The sequence below is a fragment of the Varanus komodoensis genome, unplaced genomic scaffold, assembly GCF_004798865.1.
Source record: "Varanus komodoensis strain SLA01 unplaced genomic scaffold, ASM479886v1 scaffold14_1, whole genome shotgun sequence".
Lineage (NCBI taxonomy): Eukaryota > Metazoa > Chordata > Lepidosauria > Squamata > Varanidae > Varanus > Varanus komodoensis.
Window position 1 is genome coordinate 3,464,749 of NW_025335438.1, and position 22,207 is coordinate 3,486,955.

Here is a 22,207-nt window from a genome sequence, read left to right on the forward strand (position 1 = left end):
GCATGGGATTCCTACAACTGAATGACATTCCAGCAGTTTGACCACTTAGTGAATTGTGTCCTGAAACTATTTTTGCCATCTGTCAGAGAAGACAGCTAGAAATGAACTATGCTCTGCCCTTCCACAGAACAGACCTGTTTGGAGGGGCAGGGGAGGGTGTTTTAATTTCTATTGTAGATGATGCAACTTAATAACATAGAACCGAGCATTAACACAGTCAACAGTGATCCTATTATGTGTTCGGATCTGGACTGGACTGGACTAGACTGCAAAGACTGAGACAGCTTACCTGTGGCAACATGGCGGCCCATCCCAAATATGGCATAAATAATAGCAGGAAAGAGAGATCCATATAAACCAAACACAGGATGCACTGAAGACAGAACAGCAAAAGCAAGTCCTGTAAAGGAGATAAATGGGAATTAGGGAACATCTTATATTATGCTCCACACTGCTGCCAAAACTGAGCTGCCCTCAGAGGCCCATTCTATGGGCATGGTCCGAGGTGCTGTGTCCTAAAACATCAGAGCCCTGGAAGTTGCCTATGGCACAAGCCTATGTGTGCTTAGCAGAAAAACGCCCTAGAACTTCCAGCATGCTCCAGCCAGGCATAAAGGTGCAAGGCAAGAGGGTTGCCCGGGAAAGGATGGGAACTGCAGGACTTTTTCTTTCTGTCTGAACACAGCACGGTGCTCTACGCCAGACTATTTGTCCACAAAGCCCAGCGCTCTCTGTCTGAACAGCCAGCAACCATGCAGCACTGAACTTTCTCATCAGCTTCCGACTGATCCTTTGAAACAGAGATGCCAGAGACTGAGCATGGAAACTTCTGCATGCAAGGGGTATGCCCTGTCACTGAGCAAAGGTCCTTCCTCTCAGGTGATTCCCTCTTAGCCATCACTTTAAGAGAACAAGGGAAATCCTGTGCAGGGTTAGCCTTTTCCCATCTAACTTGGATAGGATTATGCCTTAACCTATTGATCAGGAGGTCACTGGTTCCATTCAGACGTCTGCAGTGAATTCAGCAGGTGGCTTTATGGAAGCCACTCCATCTCAGCCTCAGTGCACATGTGCTTGCACATCCACACGCATTTGGGGCCTTACTTTACAATGTGAGCCCTACAAGGTGGTTGAAAGGGTTACAACAAGGTAACACACAAGTAGTACTAGTACTTTGAACAACCACCAAGTGCTACTACAGAAAGTCAGACAGTATGATTTCTCATGTATGGAGTGGGCACATTGCATTGTTTTGAGTTCCCTCATTCATCATTTCAAATTTCTTTTTGTTATTGAGGTTTTGTGTGTGCAAGCCTCTATTTTTGAATGTTGTGCTTGTGTTTTTCAATTATATTACCCCACCCCCTCTGAGACAATAGCCTGATTTGCTGCTTTCCATGCGACCCATTTCTCTGCACATTTCAAGGTACTAGAAAATTGGCTGATTGTACAGTACAACATTCCCCAATCCCTCCAAATGGGTGGGACTACAATCCCCATCACCTCCAGGAAGCATGTCCGTATTAGCTGGGGATGCCTGACAGAACTGGGGGCCCAGTATGTCCAGTGCACACCAGCTTGGGGATGCCTGCTATAATGTCCTTACAACCTGGAGAACGACTGCCTGGCGACAGTGACACATGCGTTGGTGACTTCCCGACTTGACTTCTGTAATGCGCTCTACGTGGGGCTGCCCTTGAAGATGGTCTGGATACTTCAATTGGTTCAAAATAGAGCTGCCAGGCTGCTGACGGGGACCGGGCATGATGTTCACATAACTCCAGTTCTCCTTCAGCTTCACTGGCTTCCCATTGAAGTCCGGGCCCATTTCAAGGTGTTGGTTATGACCTATAAAGCCCTTAACAGCTTGGGTCCTGGTTACCTGAAGGAGCACTTGCGTCCATATATGCCCGCCCGCCCCTTGAGATCAGCGGGAGAGGCCCTTCTCCGGGAACCCTCCGTGAATGATATTAGGAGGGTGAGTACCCGGAGGAGGGCTTTCTCGGCGGTGGCGCCCCATTTATGGAATGTGCTCCCCAGAGAGGTCCGCCTGGCGCCGTCGTTATTTGTTTTTCGGCGCCAGGCAAAGACCTTTTTATTCAAACGTTATTTTAATTGTTAATATTATTTATTTATTTTATTCTTTGGCCAGGGTGACTTAATTTATACTGTTAAATTATATTGTTTTATATTATGTTATTTATTTATGATTGTGAGCCGCCCCGAGGCGTCGGCAAATGGGGCGGCATAGAGGTTCGCTAAATAAATAAATAAATAAATAAATAAATAAATAAACTTCCTGCAGAGCGAGAATCTGAAGGAAGCACAAATGTTCAGACATTGGCATCCTAGCCAGGCAGGAAAAGTGCCAGGGCCAACATGCCAGCAGCACAAAGACTGCCCTATCTGAAATTAAAACAGTCACCAAAGAGCACATGGCATGCATAGGCATGTGCCAGGAGCAACAGCACTGCTGCCATATTTTTTTGGGGGGGGGGGGGGGGAGGCTTCCTGCTGTCTGCCCTCTACCTGCCACCCAACCGCCTCTCCTTTTTCCTCCAAACATTGGCAGCTCCTTTCCCTGCTCTTGCTGTGTCATGGTGCTACAAAGGGAAAGTGCCACAGCAGTGACTGGTCAGGACTGCAGCCCTGGCACACCATCTCAAGTTACAGCATTTTGTTTACTAACTCTGGGCAGGTGGTCCTCTCAGCTTTCAGGTGCCCTCACAGGCCCTGCTCCCCAGGCCAGGGGCCCCTGCAGGGAATGCTTTACTTTAGCAGCATGGCGGGAAGAACTGAGCCACCTGCAACACACCCTGCACTTGTTTGCCAGCAAGTTGTTTTTGGATGTCCCTGACTGAGGTTCAGGAGGTGTGGGTCTCTGAGGGGCAAAGTGCACACTCCCAGATGGCTCCAGAAGAAGCTCCTCCAGTTTATCTGCAGCACATACACAAGAACAGCCAGCTTATACAAGCCCAACTATTTGTTCATCTAGGCCACATAGATTGTTCTGCTTGGCAGTGGCTCTCTTGAGTTTCAGGCAGGAAGGAAAGACACCTGAAGATGCCAGAGAACTTGGGACCCAATCATTGCATTACTGCCCCTCTCAGAGAGAGTTTTCAGCCTGTTCTTGCTGGACTGATTCATACATCTCACACGTAAGGCATATTCATACTTGGCATTTTAAATATGTTTAAGAGGTACAATAATTTTCTTCCCACAGTCATCGGTAAAATCAGGGGAACCAGAGGGAAAATGAGTAAATAATTAACAAGGAATAGCAGCTTGAACATTGCCCAGAACCCCCACATGAAGGTCAACATCAAAGCATGTTGATATCCCACTGATTTCAATTGATACTATTCATTTATTTATCTGAAAACTTATAAACTACCCCATTGAAATATAGTATAATAGCAACATGCAATGAAATCAATAAAATTAATGCATAAAATGATATTAAAATAGAATGCAAATACAGTAGGGCAGACAAAACAATTTAAAATACCAAGCAAACAGAAATGTTTTGACCTGGCCCTGAAGATGGCAAGATGAACATCAGACGAACCCATCTGTAAGAAAAGCGTTCCAAAATGGGGTCCTATATTAGGAAAAGCTATCCCTGGCTATCCCAAAATAAGAAGACACTTCTAGAAGAGCCTCCTCCACAGGGCAGACTGCTTAAGAGAGGTTTTGGATCTGAGCCACTGAGGTTAATTTCATGCTTGGCCTGAAATTAACAAGACCTTGTCAATATCATACTCTTCTTATACAAGTCTATGGTGTGACTGCATGTAGAATATCATGCACAGTTCTGATCCCTGCATCTAAAATGGGATATGGTCAAGTTGGGAAAAGTGCATAAACTGCAACTAAAACTAAAACTACAAGGGAGCTAGACTAACTGCCCTGTGTGGAAAAGGTACAACAGCTGGAATTGTTTAGCTCAGAAAAATGACAAGTGTATAGAATTATGTATGATGTGAAGAAAGCAGAGAAGGAGACATTGTTTCCAACTCTCATAATAACAGAAACTAGGGTCAACCCATGAAGCTGATAGGTGGGAGATTTTGGACAGATAAAAGGAACTTCTTTTAGAATTTGCTACAATAACATGTAGCGATGGTAAACAATGTTGATGTCTTTTAAAAAGGACTGGACAAGTTCAGGGAGGACTAGTCTGCTTGTGGGTTTCCTGTGGAGAGTTGGTTGGCACTGTGTGAATAAAATGCTGAACTAGATGCACTTTGCTCTGCTGCAGAGTGACTCTTCTTCTGTAGACATGTATGATTTTGGCGGGATCATGCATATAACCAGCATTGCTATGATTACTTCTACAGTTCCATCTGTGCACTTTGCAGAGTAAGAACAAGCAGGGTTGACCCTTCAACTGTAACACATGACTCCTGAAAGGAAGTGCAGAAATTATAATGGTACTGACTGTTCGTCAGTGGAATACGAACGTCGAGTTAATCATTTTGCCAGAGCTACAATGAGCGAGTGGACAGCCTAGCACTAAATTATGTAATGAGGTGAACATGTGCAACGAAAGGGGAAAATAAGAAAAGGCTGCAATGGGAAAAATGAGCAAACAATAGATTCAGATAGTGTAGAACAGCTTATCATAGTGGCATGTTTTAAGCCATTGTTGGTAGAATGCCGTGTGCCATTGTTTCTTCAGTGCCAAAGCAGAGCTCACTTTAAAATGGCACCTAGCAGCTATAGAGCTTTCCTTTTTACTCTAGAGCAGACATAGGAGACAATCTGGACATAATCTGACCCAGATTAGGACCCTAATGTGGGGATTACAGAGGCTTTTAAAATATGGACTTTTCCCCTGAAAAACCAACTGTCAGCCCAGGAGGTGACTTCACCAATTTCCCCTAGCCCCATACTTTCCCTACAACCACAGATTGTTAGGCAGATTGCTGGTTTTTGCAGTTTTCCCCCCATTCTAAAGGACAGAAATATCTCCCCTAAACTGTAGTTACTGAGCTTCACGCTTTACACTTAGCTTTATGCTACGTAAGTGGAATTTTAACCTTGCCCTCACTGCATTTGGTTCGAACCATGCTGGCTTCAACCCACCCACCACTGGAATGTGGCCCCCAAGAACTTATCTGAAACTAAATTCAGCTCTTGGGCTGATCAAGCTGCAACAGTCCTGACTCGTTTACACGATGACCAGTGTGATGTAGCTTTACAGTGTTGAACTAGGACGGGAAGAGCCAGGTTCAGATCCACACATGCCCCAGAAGCTTGCTGGGTGATCCTAAGACACCTCACAGGGATGTGGTGAGGATAAAATGGACTAGGGAGAACCATGTGTGCTCTTTTAAACTCTTTGGAGGAAAGGCAGGATGTTATTATAATAAAATAAAGTAAAATAAGATAAGATAAAATGATGTTTTCCCTGATGTATGGTGACCCTATAAATGGATGGCCTCCCAAATATCTTGTCCTTCACAGCCCTGCTCAATACCTGAAAACTCAAGGGTGCGGGTTTCTTTATGGTGTCAATTCATCTCATAGCTGATCTTCCCCTCTTCTGTCTTTGAATCTCCCTACTATTATCTTTTTCAGATAGCTTAGGAAAAGCTTGCACAACCGAAAGACAGGATGACGATCTAGCTGAATGGGCATAAATCACTAACCCATGCATTTCTCTGTTGCATGGAAAGTGTCCCGGTAAACTGAGCTGCATGAACACCAGATAAGCAAACTCACCTATTTGTTTTGGCCACAGCAAATACAGCACCCTTGTCTAATCTCAAAGATGCCTGAACAATATATTACATCTGCAGAGTCTCTCCACAAAAGCATAAAGTATTTTAAAAATCCCAATTTATTACTTTCATACCATACAAAGATTCATCTTAAGAAAAAGAGAGAGAAGCTGAACCCCAGCAGGACTTTGCTGTTACATGCCATCAGGTCATCTCCAATTTATGGCAATTAATGAATTTCCAGTTTATTTATGAAGGCCCTCCAAAATGTCCTGTCCTTGACAGTCCTCAGCTCTTGTAAACTCAAAATTGAGGCTTCCTTTATGGAATCAATTATCCCATAACTGGTATTCCTCTTCTTCTTCTGACTATGAGTTTCCCTCCCATTACTGTCTTCAGCAGTGAGTCTTGCCTTGTCATGATGTGCCTGAAGTATGATGTCAGTTTTGTCTGTTTTGCTTCCAGGGAAAGAGCTGACTTGATTGGATCCAGGACCCACTTGTTCATCTTTTTCTCAGCCCAGGTTATTTGCAAAGCTCTCCTCCAGCACCCTGTTTTGATCATCAGTTTTCTTTCTCTCAGCTTTCTTCACAGTTTTCACACCCATGCATAGTGACTGGGAATGCAATAGTGTGGATAACCATGGCCTTGATCTCCAGAGAAATGTCATTTTACTTGATTATCTTTTTTTAGTTCCTGCATTGCTACCCTTCAAAGTCTCATTCTTCTTCAAATTTCTCAGCAGCACTCTCCATTTGACTTGTTGATTTAGCCAAAGTATGCAGAATCTTTCACAATTTCAGTTTCTTAATTTGACATTAAAATTGTGTCATCCTTCTGCAGTTATGATTTTTGTTTTCTTAATGTTCAGTTGCGGTCCTCTTTTTACACTGTTCCATTTTCATCAAGAGTTGTTTCAATAAATTGCTGCTTTCTCCAGTAATATTTTATTGTGTGCATACCTTAAATTATTTATGCATATTCCACAAATTTTAACTTCTTCTTCCTCTAATCTGAATCCAGCTTTTCTTATGGTATGTTCTGCATACGTACTGAACAGATAGGGAGATAAAATACACCCTTGTCTGAGCTACAGGAAACAATTCTGTTTATTCATATCCTGTTCTAACAGTAGCATTTTGTTCATGATACAGGTTATGAAATAAGAAAATCAAGTGCCAAGGCATGCTTCTTTCTTTCAGAAGTGTTTTTCATGATCAACACATTCAAAGGCCTTGCTTAAATCTTTAAAACATAGACTGGTCTCCTTTTGAAATTATTTGGTGCACTCAACTAGTCAATGTGTATTTGCCATATGATCTCAAGCACCTTTTCCTTTTCAGAAAATAGTTTGAATGTCAAATATTTCTAATTCTGTACAGAGTAATATTCCTTGATGCAATGCTTTGAGTAGCACTTTGCTTGCATGGGAAATTGATTCATTCCTCTGCATCTCCTTTCTTGTGGATTAGAATGTATATTAAATGTTTCTAGTCTGTGGGCCATTGTTTTATTATCTGTATTTGTTGGCATATTCTTGTTAGGATTTGTACCAATTCAAAATCTCTGCAGCTTGGGATAATTCTATTTGTATCCTATCTGTTCTGGGTACCTTATTCCTTCCAGGTGCTTTCAAAGAATCTTTCACATCACTTCCAGTTCTTCCCCATAGGATTCCTCTTTGATAATGTCTATCATCCTTTATTAACTTCTTTACATTTCTGTATATTGTTTTCACCTGAACAGATGTTATTTCCCCTGCTATTTGGCATTCCTTATCTAGTTTTGAATTTCACTTTCATTTCTTGGATCTTCTGGAAGAGGTCTCCTGTCTTTCCCTTTTTGTTGTTCTCTTGTATTCTTTACTCTAGCCATTGACATAGTTCTTTGTGTCTCTCTGTGATAGTCACTCAAAAGTTGCATTCAGGATTTGGGCTCTATTTCTATCACTTTTTGCTTTTGCTTCTTGCCTGTCTTTAGCAATGGTGTCTCCACCTCCACCTAAGCTTTACTGTAATTGATTTCAATACCACCCAACAACTGAAGCTCTCTCAGTGGTTCAGAACAGCCTATTTTTATACATACATAGACACACCATTCAAACATATTAAGACACCATAGAAGTTGACAATACAAAATTTAAAACCAAATTTAAAACAGAAAAAAATCATAATAAGTTGAGAAGACTATTAAACCCTGTCTAACAACCAGCAGGCACCAGTAACTAATTAAATGCCCAGCAGTAGAGGACTGTCTTTTCCTGGCACTGAAAAGATGGGTCTCACTGGGGAACACATTCCATAACTAGACAAGACTGAGACGCTGTTGCTGGGTAGCTCCTCTGATGGAGGGAGGGAGGGAGTTCAACCTGTTCTAGATGCAGCTGCACTCCCCCTGAAGGAGCAGGTTCATTGCTTGGGGATGTTCTGTGATCCATCTTTGTCACTTGAGGCTAAGATGACCTCAGTTGCTCAAAATGCCTTCTACAAGCATCAGCTGGTGGCCAGTGCCAGCTATCTGAATAGGAATAGTCTGGCTTCAGTAAACTACGCTCTAGATTACCAGGGACTGCAGGTGGCGCAGTGGTTTAAACCACTGTGCTGCTGGGCTGGTTGATGGAAAGGTCGCCGGTTCGAATCTACACAGTGGGGTGAGCTTCCATACTCTGTCCCAGCTCCTGCCAACCTTGCAGTTTGAAAGCATGCAAATGCAAGTAGATAAAAAGGTACCACTTCAGTGGGCAGGTAACAGCGTTCCGTGCACCTCGGTGTTTAGTCATGCCGGCCACATGACCACGGAGACTGTCTGGGGACAAACACTGGCTCCCTCGGCTAGGAAACGGAGATGAGCAGCACCCCCTAGAGTCAGGCATGACTGGACTTAATGTCAAGGGGAAACCTTCACCTTTTAGATTACTATCATGCACTCTATGGGGGCTGCACCTGAAGATAGTTCAGGGACCTACAGGTCTGAACACATAAGACCGGTCCTGGCCTGCTTGTAAGGCTGCCTGTATGCTTCTAATTTCAACACATGGTGCTGGTTTTAATCTCTAAAGCCTTATATGGCTAAGGACCATAATACCTGTTGGAGCACCTCTCTCAGCCACAATCTACTCAGACACTACACTCAACCTCTGGGGCCTTGCTCCAAGGGCTGACTGCAAAGGAAGAGTGGAAGATGGAAATAAGGGGGACGGCTTTCTCTGTGGGGTTCCCCTGCTTATGAAACAACCTCCCCCACTGTGACCTAACACCAAATTTGTCATCTTTTTGGCACCAGGTTAAGATGGCCCTCTATGCAGAGGGGCTTGAGCCATCCCAGGTGTTTTACCAACTCTTCCTTTGCTATTGTTTGGGTTTAACTGTTTTAAATTTTAATACATTTCTGATTTTATATTTTTATTGTTTTATTATCTGTTTTATGGACTGTTGTAAACTCCCCAGAGCATTTCAACTGTGGTGCAGTTTAGAAATAAATAAATGTACATCTGACTAGACAATCATAGGTTTGCAATCAAAGGACTGCAATTTCAATAGAATTGCACCCAATTTCAATAGAATTGTAAACACACCCAATTCCATTCAGGTAATTTGCAGTGGAACTAGAAAGCATCTACACAGAATGTTCCTCTGCATCTTCTGAGTATAATTGGTGAACTTAGCCTTCTGGAGTTTCAGAAGCTGCTGGATGCAACTCCCACAGAGACATATGAACTATTTCTCCAGTTTTTAAGTAGAAGTTTTAAGCATGTACTCCAGCAGCCTAAGAAAGCCTGCCAAATTAGGTTTTCTGCCAACTCATGAAGTCTTAAGTTTCCTGGCTTTCAGAGAAACTCTTATGCCAAGTACAAGATTTAGAGCTATCTTAGGTAATGGATGGGCCTTGTCCCACAACCAAGGCTCAGATACTTTGCTAGCTAGCTAACTTGTTTTAAGAGCACTGATGCCTTTCATTCTTTGTTTCAATTACCCTGTACCATTGGAGTAAAAAGTGTGATTTTTTTATGGCCAAGGTGGGGAGGGGGGAAGGAGCTAGCTAAAGCTACATTATTAAAACTTGTCAGCCTCAAGGGAACCAAAGGTTAAGACCAACTTCTCTACCTAGCACTTGTAGTCACAGTTTTGGAAAAGGTGGCTGTGATATAAGTAGAAGAAAACTTGGAAGGCATGGATCATCATAAAATCTCTCTATCTTCAAGCCAGAACATCTGGTGAGATGGCTGTTTGGGGAATTACTAAGAAATTATAAGTAGAGCTGTGAATGTCAATCAATTAATAGGATCAGTTCATTTATTTATTTTAATTTTATATGCCATCCCATTCCCATAGGCTTTTGGCAGATGAAAAGAAATTAAAACCAACAGTGATTAAAATCGACTAAAGACAACATATTGAATAAAACTTGTTGTTGTTAGTTGCGAAATTGTGTCTGACCCATCGTGACCCCATGGACAACACTTCTCCAGGTGAATAAAACTTATACGAGCACTAATCTGGGAAGGCCTGTCGGAAGAGATCTGTCTTTAACTCCCTCTCAAAGATAGAAATCTGGGATATCAAGTGCATCTCTCCAACCAGACCATTCCACAGTTTAGAGGCAACCACTGAGAAAGTCCTCTGGGTCATTGACATTAATTTTACAGAAGTACCTTTGGAAGATTATCCCTTAGTGGGCGAGGCAGAATATATGGGCAAAGGTGCTCCTAAAGGTATTTTGGACCCAAGCCATTATGGAATTACCAATATCTTATATTGCATCTGGAAATGTATTGGCAGCCAGTGCAGAGACTTAAATATTGGTGATACATGACCCCCTCGTGATATCTCAGAGACCAACCAGCTGTCACATTTGTGCTAGTGACAATTTCTGAAGAAAGCAAAAGGTAGACTTAAATACAGCACATTGCAAAAATCAAGCCTAGAAGTTACCAGCATGTGCACTACTGTTTTCAAGTCATTCTCCTCCAGGTAGGGATGCAGTCGATGAATCGGTCAAAACTGATAACACACACTCTTGACCATGATTTCTATCTGAGCTGGCATCTGAAGGGCTAGGTCAAGCAGCACCCCCAAACTGCGCTCACAGTCTTTCAGGGGGAGTATGAACCCATCTAGAACCAGTTGACATGCCTCTAATGTGTTCAATAAACCACAGATTAATCAATGATGTAGCAATAAGCAAAAAATATGAAACTCTGTGTGGAAAAGTAATAAATAGAGGGAAAGACTACTGCTATGCAAGCAATAAGGGATGTGCTATCTCATGTCAGCCAACTGAGAAGAAAAAAAACCCCAAACCCTTCCTTCCAATTTGTTTCCAAACCCAAGAAATATTTTGCCATGTAAAGGTGAAATGATTGCCATATTTGCCTTTTCTGATAATAAGTATAACAAGTCACCAAAATGGAGAATGTACAGACTATATATATTCTTTCATAATACTGATGGCATTTGAACTTGTTCTTTCTGGAAGACAAGATTCCCATGTCTTGTTGCTTTGTTTGCAAATATCATACATTATCTCATCTTATTTATCTTCCCATGCACCTTTTCTTCATCTTGCAAGGAACCCTAGGCAACTTAGATTACCCAGCTTAGATTACTCTTACCCTCACAACCTGTCTGTGAGACAGGTTAGGCTGAGAGTCAATGACTGACTCAATGTGTACTTTCATGGCCCAGCAAACTTTCATGGGGACTAGAACCCAGATATTCTATGTCTAACACTCTAACTGCTATCTCACACTGGCTCTGATGAATAATGTTTTGAGGATTTGGAAAGAAGCAGTTTCAAGGAAAGACTCCCTTCCTTTCTAATTATGAGAGTCATTACTTTGTTTATTAAATTGTGACTTCTCGTTGAACTGTCCTTTTTCACATTCTCACAAGAGGATTCATAAATATTTTGCTCCCATGTTACTTTTTAAAACTGAGTTAAATGATTGCCTGTTACCTGATTAATCAAGATAGAAGCAAGATTTAAAATGTTCTTAATTCATTTAGAAGTCGTGTTGGAAAACCAGGAAAAAACAATACAATATTTATTTATTATTATTTATTTATTTAAAACATTTCTATGCCACCCCCATTGCAACAAAGCCTCGGGGTGGCTCACAGTATTTAAAATGAAGAACAATTTTAACCAACATAAACTTATTAGTATTTCAGTAGGAAGTACGGGCCTGCTTTTGGCTAAAAAGATGGTCAATGTCTAGTTCCATATTCGCTCCTCTCTTCTGTATTCAGAGCCAACGCATGCATGCAATAGGGGGAAGAGATGGTGCATGCGCAATTCACGCTGGCAAGACCAGCACAGCAGCAGGAGCTAGGCAGAGCCAGCAGAGGGCACCGGTGCACACGCAGTTGAAGGAAGCTATCACAATTTGCGCCAGCTCTCTGCTAGTCTCCAAAACTGAAAGAGTTTCAGAGTACGTCTGCACTGGCTCAGAGCTTTTGGACTTGTTCAGAGGTTTTCTACAAACAAGTCCGAAAGCTCTGAGGTGGGCCAGGTAAATGCCCTTGGCAGGCCATATCTGGCCCATGGACCGTAGTTTGAGGACCCCTGGGTTAGAGCCTGGAGAGGAGACTGCATGGGAACACATATAGGCTACCTTTAGAACACAGATAAATTAAATGAAACATGATAAAAGCCACTTGAAATACTGTAACCACTATGTACAACAGCCATACTACAAAAACTGATTTGGTTCACACATACTGTTGACTCACTTTTTATTTAGCATAACAATGGGTTGTTGCGACATGTGAACCCAGTCATGCCAACAAACCATGATTTGGTAACCATGAACAACCAAGAAAGAAATCCTGTATTGGGCTGATGAAATGCAAACTCTCAGCTGTTTAAACCATGGCTGGTTATTATGTGTGAACCCTGAACTTTTTTCATGCATTCTCTAGACTACAAAGGTGGAAGGCAAAGCTGCTCAAAACCCCCAACTGCCCTACTTGCCAGTCCTAGAACACTGCAAGGATATTTGGCATACAGTGAGGGAATAGGCAAAAGAAGAGGAAAACAATCAACCCAGTGACTGAGAAAACTAACCACAATGGCTTTGATAATCTGCCAGATGAAGCCTGCATAGCACAAGAAACTGTAGTTTAACCTTAGGTTAACATTAGGTTGTGTGCCAACCAGGTCACTTTTTCTACTCATGTGTGCAATGTGAAGACTAGCCATGAGTGTTTCTGGAGACTGCTGATGAATGATGTCACATGTTAAAGCCCTGTTTAACTCCCCTCACCCTCTTTCAAACATTGCCTCCATTCTGAGCATTGCTTTAATGGTGCTCTGACCACAGCTTCACTAACCACTGCCCACCATGACACAAAGGCTACTTTACGGGGCAGCCCCTACCTAGACATCTGCTCAGTGACTTGCCAACATCTCCGCCTGAAAATTAGGTTTCTGGGCTAAATGCGGGTGGGGGGATGGGATGGAACTCCTGTATCATTTCCACCAACTAACATAGAAACAGAAACAGAGCAAGTCAGAAGGGGTCTCCCGGGCCATCTAGTCTGACCTCCGGAAGGAAGACAGACCATTTGGAAGGTAGACCAAAGAAGAAGCTGAAAATGGACTATCTGCCTCTCTCCTGACCTCCCTACACCTGATACACAGTAAGTGGCATATAGTTTGTCCCTGGAGCTTTTTGCTGTTTTACAGAAGTAGGGGAGGCTGAAAGCTAAAGAAAAAGATCTGTCCCTAAGTGATGTTTTTGCCCCACATGGCAAAAGAAACTGGGAGGGGAGATATTTAGTTCAAAAATAGCATGAGAGCAAAAGGTTAATACATGGACATGGATACATGGACACACACACAGTCTGCTTCAGTATACCCGGCATAATTGCTGATACTGGTTGGCAAGTGACTTTTCTATAATTAGGCACTGTTCTTTATATTGGCTTACCACTCCCACGCCATCAAAACCACCCAAACCACTTTGGGCATGTTCTGAATGGGAGGTTTTGGCATCCAACCCATTTCCAGTCTTTTCCTGACTGTGCTTAGTTGAATTGTTTCTTTTCACTGTGTTTATTTTTGTTGTTGTTGTAATCATGTATTAAGTTTATTTAACAGTAATTTTTAATATTTGTATATGCAAAGAGTTCAGAACAGTTCACAATATTAACAATGATAATTATCTGAATCTGGTACTCTTCTGGGTGTGTATACTACACAATCAACAAGTTTATCCTAATCCCATCCCTCTTCTCAACATTTTATAGTAGCGTCTCAGTAGAATAAAGACATTACAATAGGAAGAAACACTCTATGCCAGGCCAGAATGAATAATTCACCTTGCCAAAAAACATCCTTAAAGGAAATGGTATGAGAACAAAGAAGGAATCTTGTAGACTTAGACGTAGGCTGTGATTTGCTTAAGAGACACTTCCTTCTTGAAGAGCAGTTAGCCAGTGGAACAAGCCAGGAATGGGCAAAGAGGGAAGCTATGCTCTATTAGAGGACACTGCAAGGTAATTAAGGTATCAGGCCCACCCCCTCTCTTCTTGTGTTCTCTTCATGATGTCTTGCAGCTCCTTCCCACATCATGAAGGCAATGTTAGACGTCAACGGCCATATATGGGAGAAACTACAACTTGGGTTCTCCTATTGGCAGGCTGTTTAGCATAAAAGCCTGAGAGAAGGTTCAACTGAGTTTTGACTTAAAGAAGGTCAGCCTGACTTCCTGCATTTGTGCAAGCCTGGAGGGGATGGATCTTGCACCCATTCCAGCTGGCAGGGTTTAATGAAATTATGACCAAAGCACAATTTAATTAATAGTTGAAATGGGGACAATGATTGACAGTGCATGAAGGGAGATAAACAAGGCTTAATCCTGTGACAATTTATCCTGTCTTCTGAATAATCTTTCCCTTCAAACTGAAGCTTCCAACCACTTTTTGCCCACTCTTTTGTCAGGTGATTGCAGGAATGTCTGTAGAAATTAGATTTGTTGGAAGCCTGGCTCTTTAGTGCAGCCTTGACTTGATTAACCAATGGGAAGGCCAGTGTCCATCTGTGGTTCCCCTTGTTTCCTCTTGAGGACCCACATTCTGTGTACTTGTTAAAATCTCTTATGCTATTTGAACAATACAGAAGATAATCTGGAGTCTCTGAGAAGTCAAGCATTCACAAGATCTGGAACAGGAGACAGGGAAACACAGAGAGTGACATAAAAGGGGCTTGAAATTAGTGTTCTGACTTTAACACAGTCATTCTTCCCTTCTCGCTAGCCATTGTGAGTTCGTGCAATAACTAGCTGCTGTGATTCTCCTGTATCTATAGTCAAGTCACTGTAGGAATACTGTGTCTCCCTGGCCTCACTAAACTTTCAATCATGTCCCAAGGAGCCCTAAGGCCAGCTTTGCCTAGCCCCATGTTTCTCAGCTGCCACAGCCAACTCATCTGGGTCTAAATTCCCCCAGGCATGTCCACAGCCTGACCATTTGTGCACTACAGGCCTCTGCTGGGATACCAAGTGAACCTGTGAGCGAATTTTTGCTACTTTTCAAGTCCTGCACTTGAATCTCTGTTCATACATAGCCTTATCTACTTAGAACAGTTAAAGACTGGTTTTGGTATAAACATTGATTAATTCCATCCTGAAGTTCACAGACTGTCTAATAGCAATAAGTTAATCCCCCCAAACAACTACTGAATACATTTTCATACCTGTGTGTTCAGTTAATAACCCCCTTTTGAAATAGACATTGGTGTGTGAAATCTGCCAGGGCATGCTATGACCAAAATTAAAAGATACCCTAGGAAAGTGTGTCCTGGCACAGGATCCTGCAAATCCATACATACATGTAGCAAGAGAACATTTCTTAACACTTCCCAATATCAATTTCCTGGAAACTGTAGCATTATTATGGTGATGAGCTACAGCATGAAGTCGCCAAGGGCTTCCGACATTACCCGAGTGGCACAGGAAGTATCCATGCTGCAATGGTTCCAGTGTTGCAAAGATATCATGAGAATGTAGCATAAAAGTGAACTGGGTAAGAAAACTAATTACTGATTGTAGTTTGCCTTACACGTGGTAGATTTCATGTTCATAGATGCTGTGACGGGGCTAAATTAAGCCATTAGCTTTGGCAGCTTTTAAAAGGGTTTGATGGATTTATGGATAATGCTATCAATAGTATTGGTCAAGATGGTGAGACAGAGTCACCAAAAGTACAGTTCCTCTGAATCTCAGATGCCAGAAGCAAAAGAACAGGAACAGCTGTCACTTTCATGTTCCCCTTATTCATTCCCTATGAAATCTGGTGGGATCTGTTGCAAAAAAGACTGCTGCACTAGATGGTTCCTGGGTTCTGTCTAGCAATGTTCTTCTTACATTTGTCTTATGTTACAGATAGATCCAAGTGAAATAATGAAGAACCTCAGCTGAGTGGTAGAACCCATCCATAGCATGCAGAATGTCCTGAGTTTAATTCCTGATACTTCAATTCTCAGTAACAACGACTAACAGAAAGTAGAAAAGACCAAGAATCAGGTGATAGGAATGACCTCTGCTTAAGACCTTCAAGAGCTGCAGCCAGTCAGAGCAAACATTACTAGGCTAGATGAACTAATGCCCTAACCTGATATAAGAGCATCTTACTGTACTCTTAAAGGGAAAAACATTTTCTTCAAAAACACCTGAGCTTTAAAAGCTGGAACTAGTACTGACCTTTCTACACTTTGACAGGAATTCACAAAAGGTTAGAAGGAAGTGCTGCCCATCTCTTCATTTAATATTTTGGTTGGCTTCTAAAATGCCATCATTAGCAGCTTTTTAATTGCAATTGTTGTCTATGAATTCACCAGTGAAACAAGATTCTTTACAGTGCTACAGTATTAAGGTCTTTAAAGTTAAATCATGCCAGTGCAGATGTTCCTAATTATCCCAAAAGCACAAATACTTACAGAAACCGGTTGGTTCCAGCTGCAGAATAATTCAATTAAAGGAGCACTTATAATTGTCGATGCATGAATGAGAACTTAGGCTAGCTGTTAGGAAATCTATAAAAGGGCAACTATTATACAGTGTTTGTGTCTGGATGATCTATAATCCCTTTTCAAAAAGGGGACTACATGCAGGATTTGCACAAATAACCTGGCAGAAAACTTCATTTCTCCAGGAACAAAATTAAACCATTTTGTACTTTTCACCTGCAAAAACAGCCAGCTGTATAAGTCAGGGGGAGGCTTCTTCTTAACTACCACAGCCAAGTTGGAGTGGAGCTCCCCCCTGCTTCATACTATAGCTTTGAAAGATGACACAGATAAAGTGCATCTCTTAAGACGAACAGATAGGACCTCAGCCCTAGCAAAGGTAGCAGGAAAGGGGGGTTTATGCACCTTTGCGGCTTTTTAGTTGCAATTTTCAAGGAAGTGGTGAGAAATGCTACCATGCATTCTTTTCTGCACCATTTCTCTCATTCATGGATTTTTATGGGAAAGGAGAAAGGTACTTTCTAAAGGTGAAAAGCCAGATCTTCATACCAAAGCAAAACTAAGCATTTATATGTCACTTTGTAGCATTCAAAATACTTCCTATCCATTATTTTTATATCATCCTTACATCGATCCTGTAAAATAGTTCACTACAACTGTGCTGTTCTCCTGATGCTGTTGCATAGTACAGTATATCTACCGCTATCAAAGGCAGGTAAAAGCAGTTAATTATAAAAAGTTTATTACACACCCCACTGAACATGGTGGTACTTACTTGCATGCAAAGGAGGACAATGAAAACTTCATAAGCAAAAATTTTCCAGAAAATAGTGGTTAACTTGTCAGTGGGTTGAAAGATAAACGATTGTTCTTGCATACAACATTTAACTGTGTGCCTTTTATAAAACAGATTATAATCTCTCTATATACACACACATGCACAGAGTCAAATGTACTGCTTTTAGTGTCTGTTTGCATGTTAAAGAGGAATATTGTTGGGCATCCCCGAGTCCTATATGCTCAAGACAAGAAATGCCCATTTATTTCAGCAACAGTAATTCTGAAATTCTGTGCTCCCCCACATGGGAGTAAGCCCCATTGAACACAATGCGATTTAGTTCTCGAGTAAATTTGTACAGGATCATGCTGTAAGTTACACATAATCGGTCCAGGAAGGAGAAAGGGAGGGGCTACCAATTTCCATCCATAATCAACGGAAAGAAGTGAGGAGGTGAAGAGGATTAATAGCTGCAAGAAGAGCAGTTCAGCTCAAGCAGTACAATACCAGCCAACAGGGCAATTTCCAGCACAGTACCTTGTGTCACCTGTTGAATTGCCAGCATCATCCCAGAAACTGTATCAGGCATCAGGTCTGATCTCCAGTTGTAGTTTGGTGCCCAGTCCAAAATAGGAAGCCTCCTTACACACCACAGTTTGAAGTCTTCATAGCGAAGGGCATGGATCTTCCTCCATATGGCATTTTCCTTTTTTCTCTTTGTCCCTGTCATGTTTTAGCCTCTTCCCTTTATACAGTTCCTTCTTCTGTAGTGAGAGGAGGAAGAGAAACACCTCTATAAAAGTGTAGCAAATTGATGTGAAATTCAACAGACTTTTCTTTCACCTTGAAGCTTCAGATCTATAAGAGAAGGACAGGCTTGCTTTCTATGTCACAGGCTTGCTAGTAAGTATGTTTCTTTTCAACCATGCAAACATCTAAAGACTCTGCATGTTCAGCACAATATTTCTCTGCCCTAGTCAGAAATGTGATCTAGCTTTATGACAGTTTATGATTCTCTTTGCAGTCATTCTCCTCCTTATATTCAGTGTAGTGTTTGTAATTTTGGCCTGGATCCAGCATTAAAATGAGGTAGTGCTGGGCGTGTGTTTGGTGTGGGATGGGCTATGCTAATACAATCAGGAAGTGCCCAGCTAGACAAGAGTCTCCTTGCCAACAATAAAAAGAAGAGTGTCTGTCTTTGTGTGAGAGAGAAGGGAAGTACTCTCTCTCCCCCCCTTCTCTCTCTCACTGGATAAAGACTTATAAGTGCATAAAAAAGTACTCTGAATCTCTGATGCTAGCAAATATCTTCTGTACATTAAGCTAAATCCAACGTCTCCAGACTTTTCTTCTTTCTTCCTGTAATGCAATACTTTAATTAGAGCATTCATTTCTGAACTAGGAGCTTGTGGATTGGGCTGCTGGGACTCACCGTTGTCACAGTCAGTTCTGCTGAAAACAACAGGCTGGTCTTGCAGGTAAACTGGCAGAGCGGCGTAGTGGCAAGAGGCACAATAGAACCTTGTGGTTCCTTTAAGAAAGGCTTTATAAACAAAAATTATTTTATGGCTGGCAGGATATAACAGGCATGGCATGAAGCTAAAAAGTATTGCTGACAATTTGCTGTTAATGAAGAAGCGACTGTGGCTTCCTTATCCCAAGCCAGGTTGTGTGAAAATCTAAACCAGTGTCCTCTATTCTGAGTCTCTGCCTGTCAGGTCTTTCCCATTCCTCCCTACCTGATGCTTTTAACTGAAAACATGGGGCCAAACCTAGGACTTCTGCCGGCAAAGCCACCGCTGTGCTCCACCCTCTACACTCATCTGGTTTTTAAGTGTTGTACCTAAGATTTTTCAAGGGCACAGCTTATTATTTATATACCACCCCATAACTATTTACATATTAATATATGTTAATATGTAAATACAATGGAGAGGTATTTGAAAAGACAAGTGTTTAGGGAACTGAGATCAAACCCTGCTCTGCTGCTGAGTGATGCACGTAATTCACCATGGGGTATATGGAACAAAGTTGATGACCCATATTTTCGCTCCTTACAGCATTGGCTATAACTTTGGACATTATGCTTTCCCAGGACATTGTCCATCAATGAATTTTTATTGGTCTTGGAGGGGTACGTCTGCATGCATGTGTGCACACACATATGTAAACTGGGTACAGTTTACACATACGCACAGTTTAGAGAAAATAAGGAGATTTCCTTAGTGCTGTGTGGGAAGGAGAGTGGATTGCTAAGCAGTGTGTGCTCAGCTGGGCATGGGGTGAAGGCAAAGCACAACTGATGTTGGCTCTTCAGCCACCCTGGACATCATCAGCAAGGCTACACCTCTTTACGATGGCTGGGCTGGAGGGGATCTGTCCCCAGGAGGGAACCTGATTCTCCACCCCTGCTCTATGAGGTGAAGACCCATATATTACGTACAAACCAATTCTCATCCATGCCACATTCCAGCTTCGTTGTCCCTTTCCATAAAAAGTATATATAAACTTATGCATGATAAGGAGACATTTTTCTCCTTCCCCCATAATGCTGGAACCTCTGGTCCCACTGGTGGGAGATTCAAGATACGTCTTAAGACAGTGCATAATGGAACAATGGAACTCACTTCCACAAGAAGTAATGATAGCCACCAATTTGGATGGCTTTAAAGGGGGATTTGATAAATTCATGGAGGATAAAACTATCGATGGCTATTTGTCTTGATGACTATATGCTACTTCCAGGGCTGAGGCACTGTGCTCATGTATACAAATTGCTGTGGAGCATGTGAAGGAGGGTGCTGTGGCTTTCACATCCTGCCTGTGGGTTTTCTGTAGGCAGCTGGTTGGCCACTGTGTAAACTGAATGCTGGATTAGACGGAGATTCGTTCGGATCTAGAATACCCCTTAGTGTATTCTTATTGTTCCGCTAAATTACAGCTTAAAATGTTTGCAAACCCAGCAGCAGGAAGGTCTTTATTTGCCAGCATTCATATTGAATAAGAATGTTAGCTCTTTCTGGTTGTACATGAACCCATGGCTGCCACTAACACTGGATGGACTGACTCCAAGGTGGCAAATATATCTGAAACTCTCATAAGCAACCTAATCTCTTGTAGACATCTTCCTCAACATTTGAAATTGTCAGCGCAAAATAAAACTGAGATGTGCTTCAAAATCCTTACTGGCAGTCCCAGTTTTTTTCCCATCTACTTGAAACCATTTAAGTCTGAAATGTATATTTTGATCTGCTGATTTTTCAAACAAAATGGTCAAATGAGTAAGACAGCCTTAAAAATGCTTCATTTGAAAGACAATCCAAATATATTATGGATGCACACTGCAGATTGCTTTGGTCAGTTCCACCTGTACAGAATAATTTATGTAGGATTACATACTCCAAAACCCAGTGACTTTAATGAACCCTGCATAGGGTTCCAAGGAACTCAAATATACATGCATCTACAGCTCACTAAAAACCTTCTTCACTACTATTTCATTTCTATTCTGCCCATTACCCAAAATAAACCCACATGATAGTTTATTCAGCTATAAGCCCACACCTTGACAAAGTTTAATATTTGGCAGTACAAAGTGAACTGTTCTGTCCTACAGTATCTGGACTAATGATATCCTACATTAGATGACAACAATGAGCCCATTTATCATAAGAACAATGGTGTGTGGGCAGATGATGCAGCTATTACCGAAGATAAGCAGGAATGGATGAAGAACACCCAATGTCTGGATGGAAAACACTTATAGATCCCATGCTGAACTCCAAAAATGGCAAGTGGAATCTGAACATAATGTATAATCAGACCTACACATACCCCGAAAAATATTGGCTGTCTCAACACCTGTTGAAAGCCAGAATGCTCTACTTAAAAGCAAATGCGGTATAGAGATTAGAATGCTGGACTCGGATGCAGGAGATCCAGGTTCTAGTGCCCACTCAGCCACGAAATTTAACTGGGTGACTCTGGGCCAGTCACAGATTCTCAGTCCCGCCTATCTGACAGGGCTGTTGTAAGGACAAAATGGACAAGAGAAGTATTATGTAAGCTGCCTTGAGTTCCTTGCAAAAAAGAAAGGCAGGATATGATTATAATTAGTAATAGTGGCATCTCTGATTGGTGGCAGGAAACTTTAGATAGCCTTCCCACCTTTGTACTCTTCAGATGTTTTGGATTACAGCTCCCAGGATTCCCAACGATTGGCTATGCTGGACTATTGGAAGTTGAAGTCCCAAATATCCACAGGGCACAAAATTAGGGTAGGCTGCCTTGTGTGACAGGCATATAAACATGGATCTTGCAAAGCCCTAATTGGAGACCCTAATTTATCATTGTATGGACATATGGATATGGTGTGATAAATTCATAACCCTGTTATTATATACCAGGAACTTTAAAGACACCCAGTGCAGAGCACAAGACAGGGAGATTGCTGCCATTACAATGGAAAAATTGGGATCCATGGACCATTGTAATGTAGATAATCAAAGATCCAGAGCACCTGGCATGGAAGTTAATCTAGGCTTAATAAGTACTGCTGGATCTGTATAGAATTCTAAAGATACAGTTTGTGCCCACTGTGTCTTATTTTACAGCTGTTTTATTTGCTCTCTACCACTGCTCCTACTGGCAATTTATACTATTATGTTTTCTATTCTCTAAATATCTTTAATGCCTAGTGATTGTTCTTGAACTCACTTTACCTGTTCCAGGTGCT

At 41.8% G+C, this 22,207-nt stretch overlaps 1 protein-coding gene across 2 annotated transcripts in view; it reads right to left on the reverse strand.

Annotated features, from left to right (window-relative positions):
- SLC26A7 (solute carrier family 26 member 7) overlaps positions 1–22,207 on the reverse strand; it is a 157,942-nt gene that overhangs the window by 78,516 nt on the left and 57,219 nt on the right. Inside the window, exons 1-3 of one of the 2 annotated variants that reach the window (XM_044423759.1) lie at positions 18,905–18,946; positions 18,010–18,236; positions 290–400 (exon numbers count right to left, since the gene is read on the reverse strand). In XM_044423759.1, the coding sequence (XP_044279694.1) occupies positions 290–400; positions 18,010–18,202 (304 nt within the window). In that variant the 5' untranslated portion in view covers positions 18,203–18,236; positions 18,905–18,946. Of the gene's footprint in view, positions 1–289; positions 401–18,009; positions 18,237–18,904; positions 18,947–22,207 lie in introns of those variants that run through there. The other variant, XM_044423758.1, reaches the window with a different exon arrangement.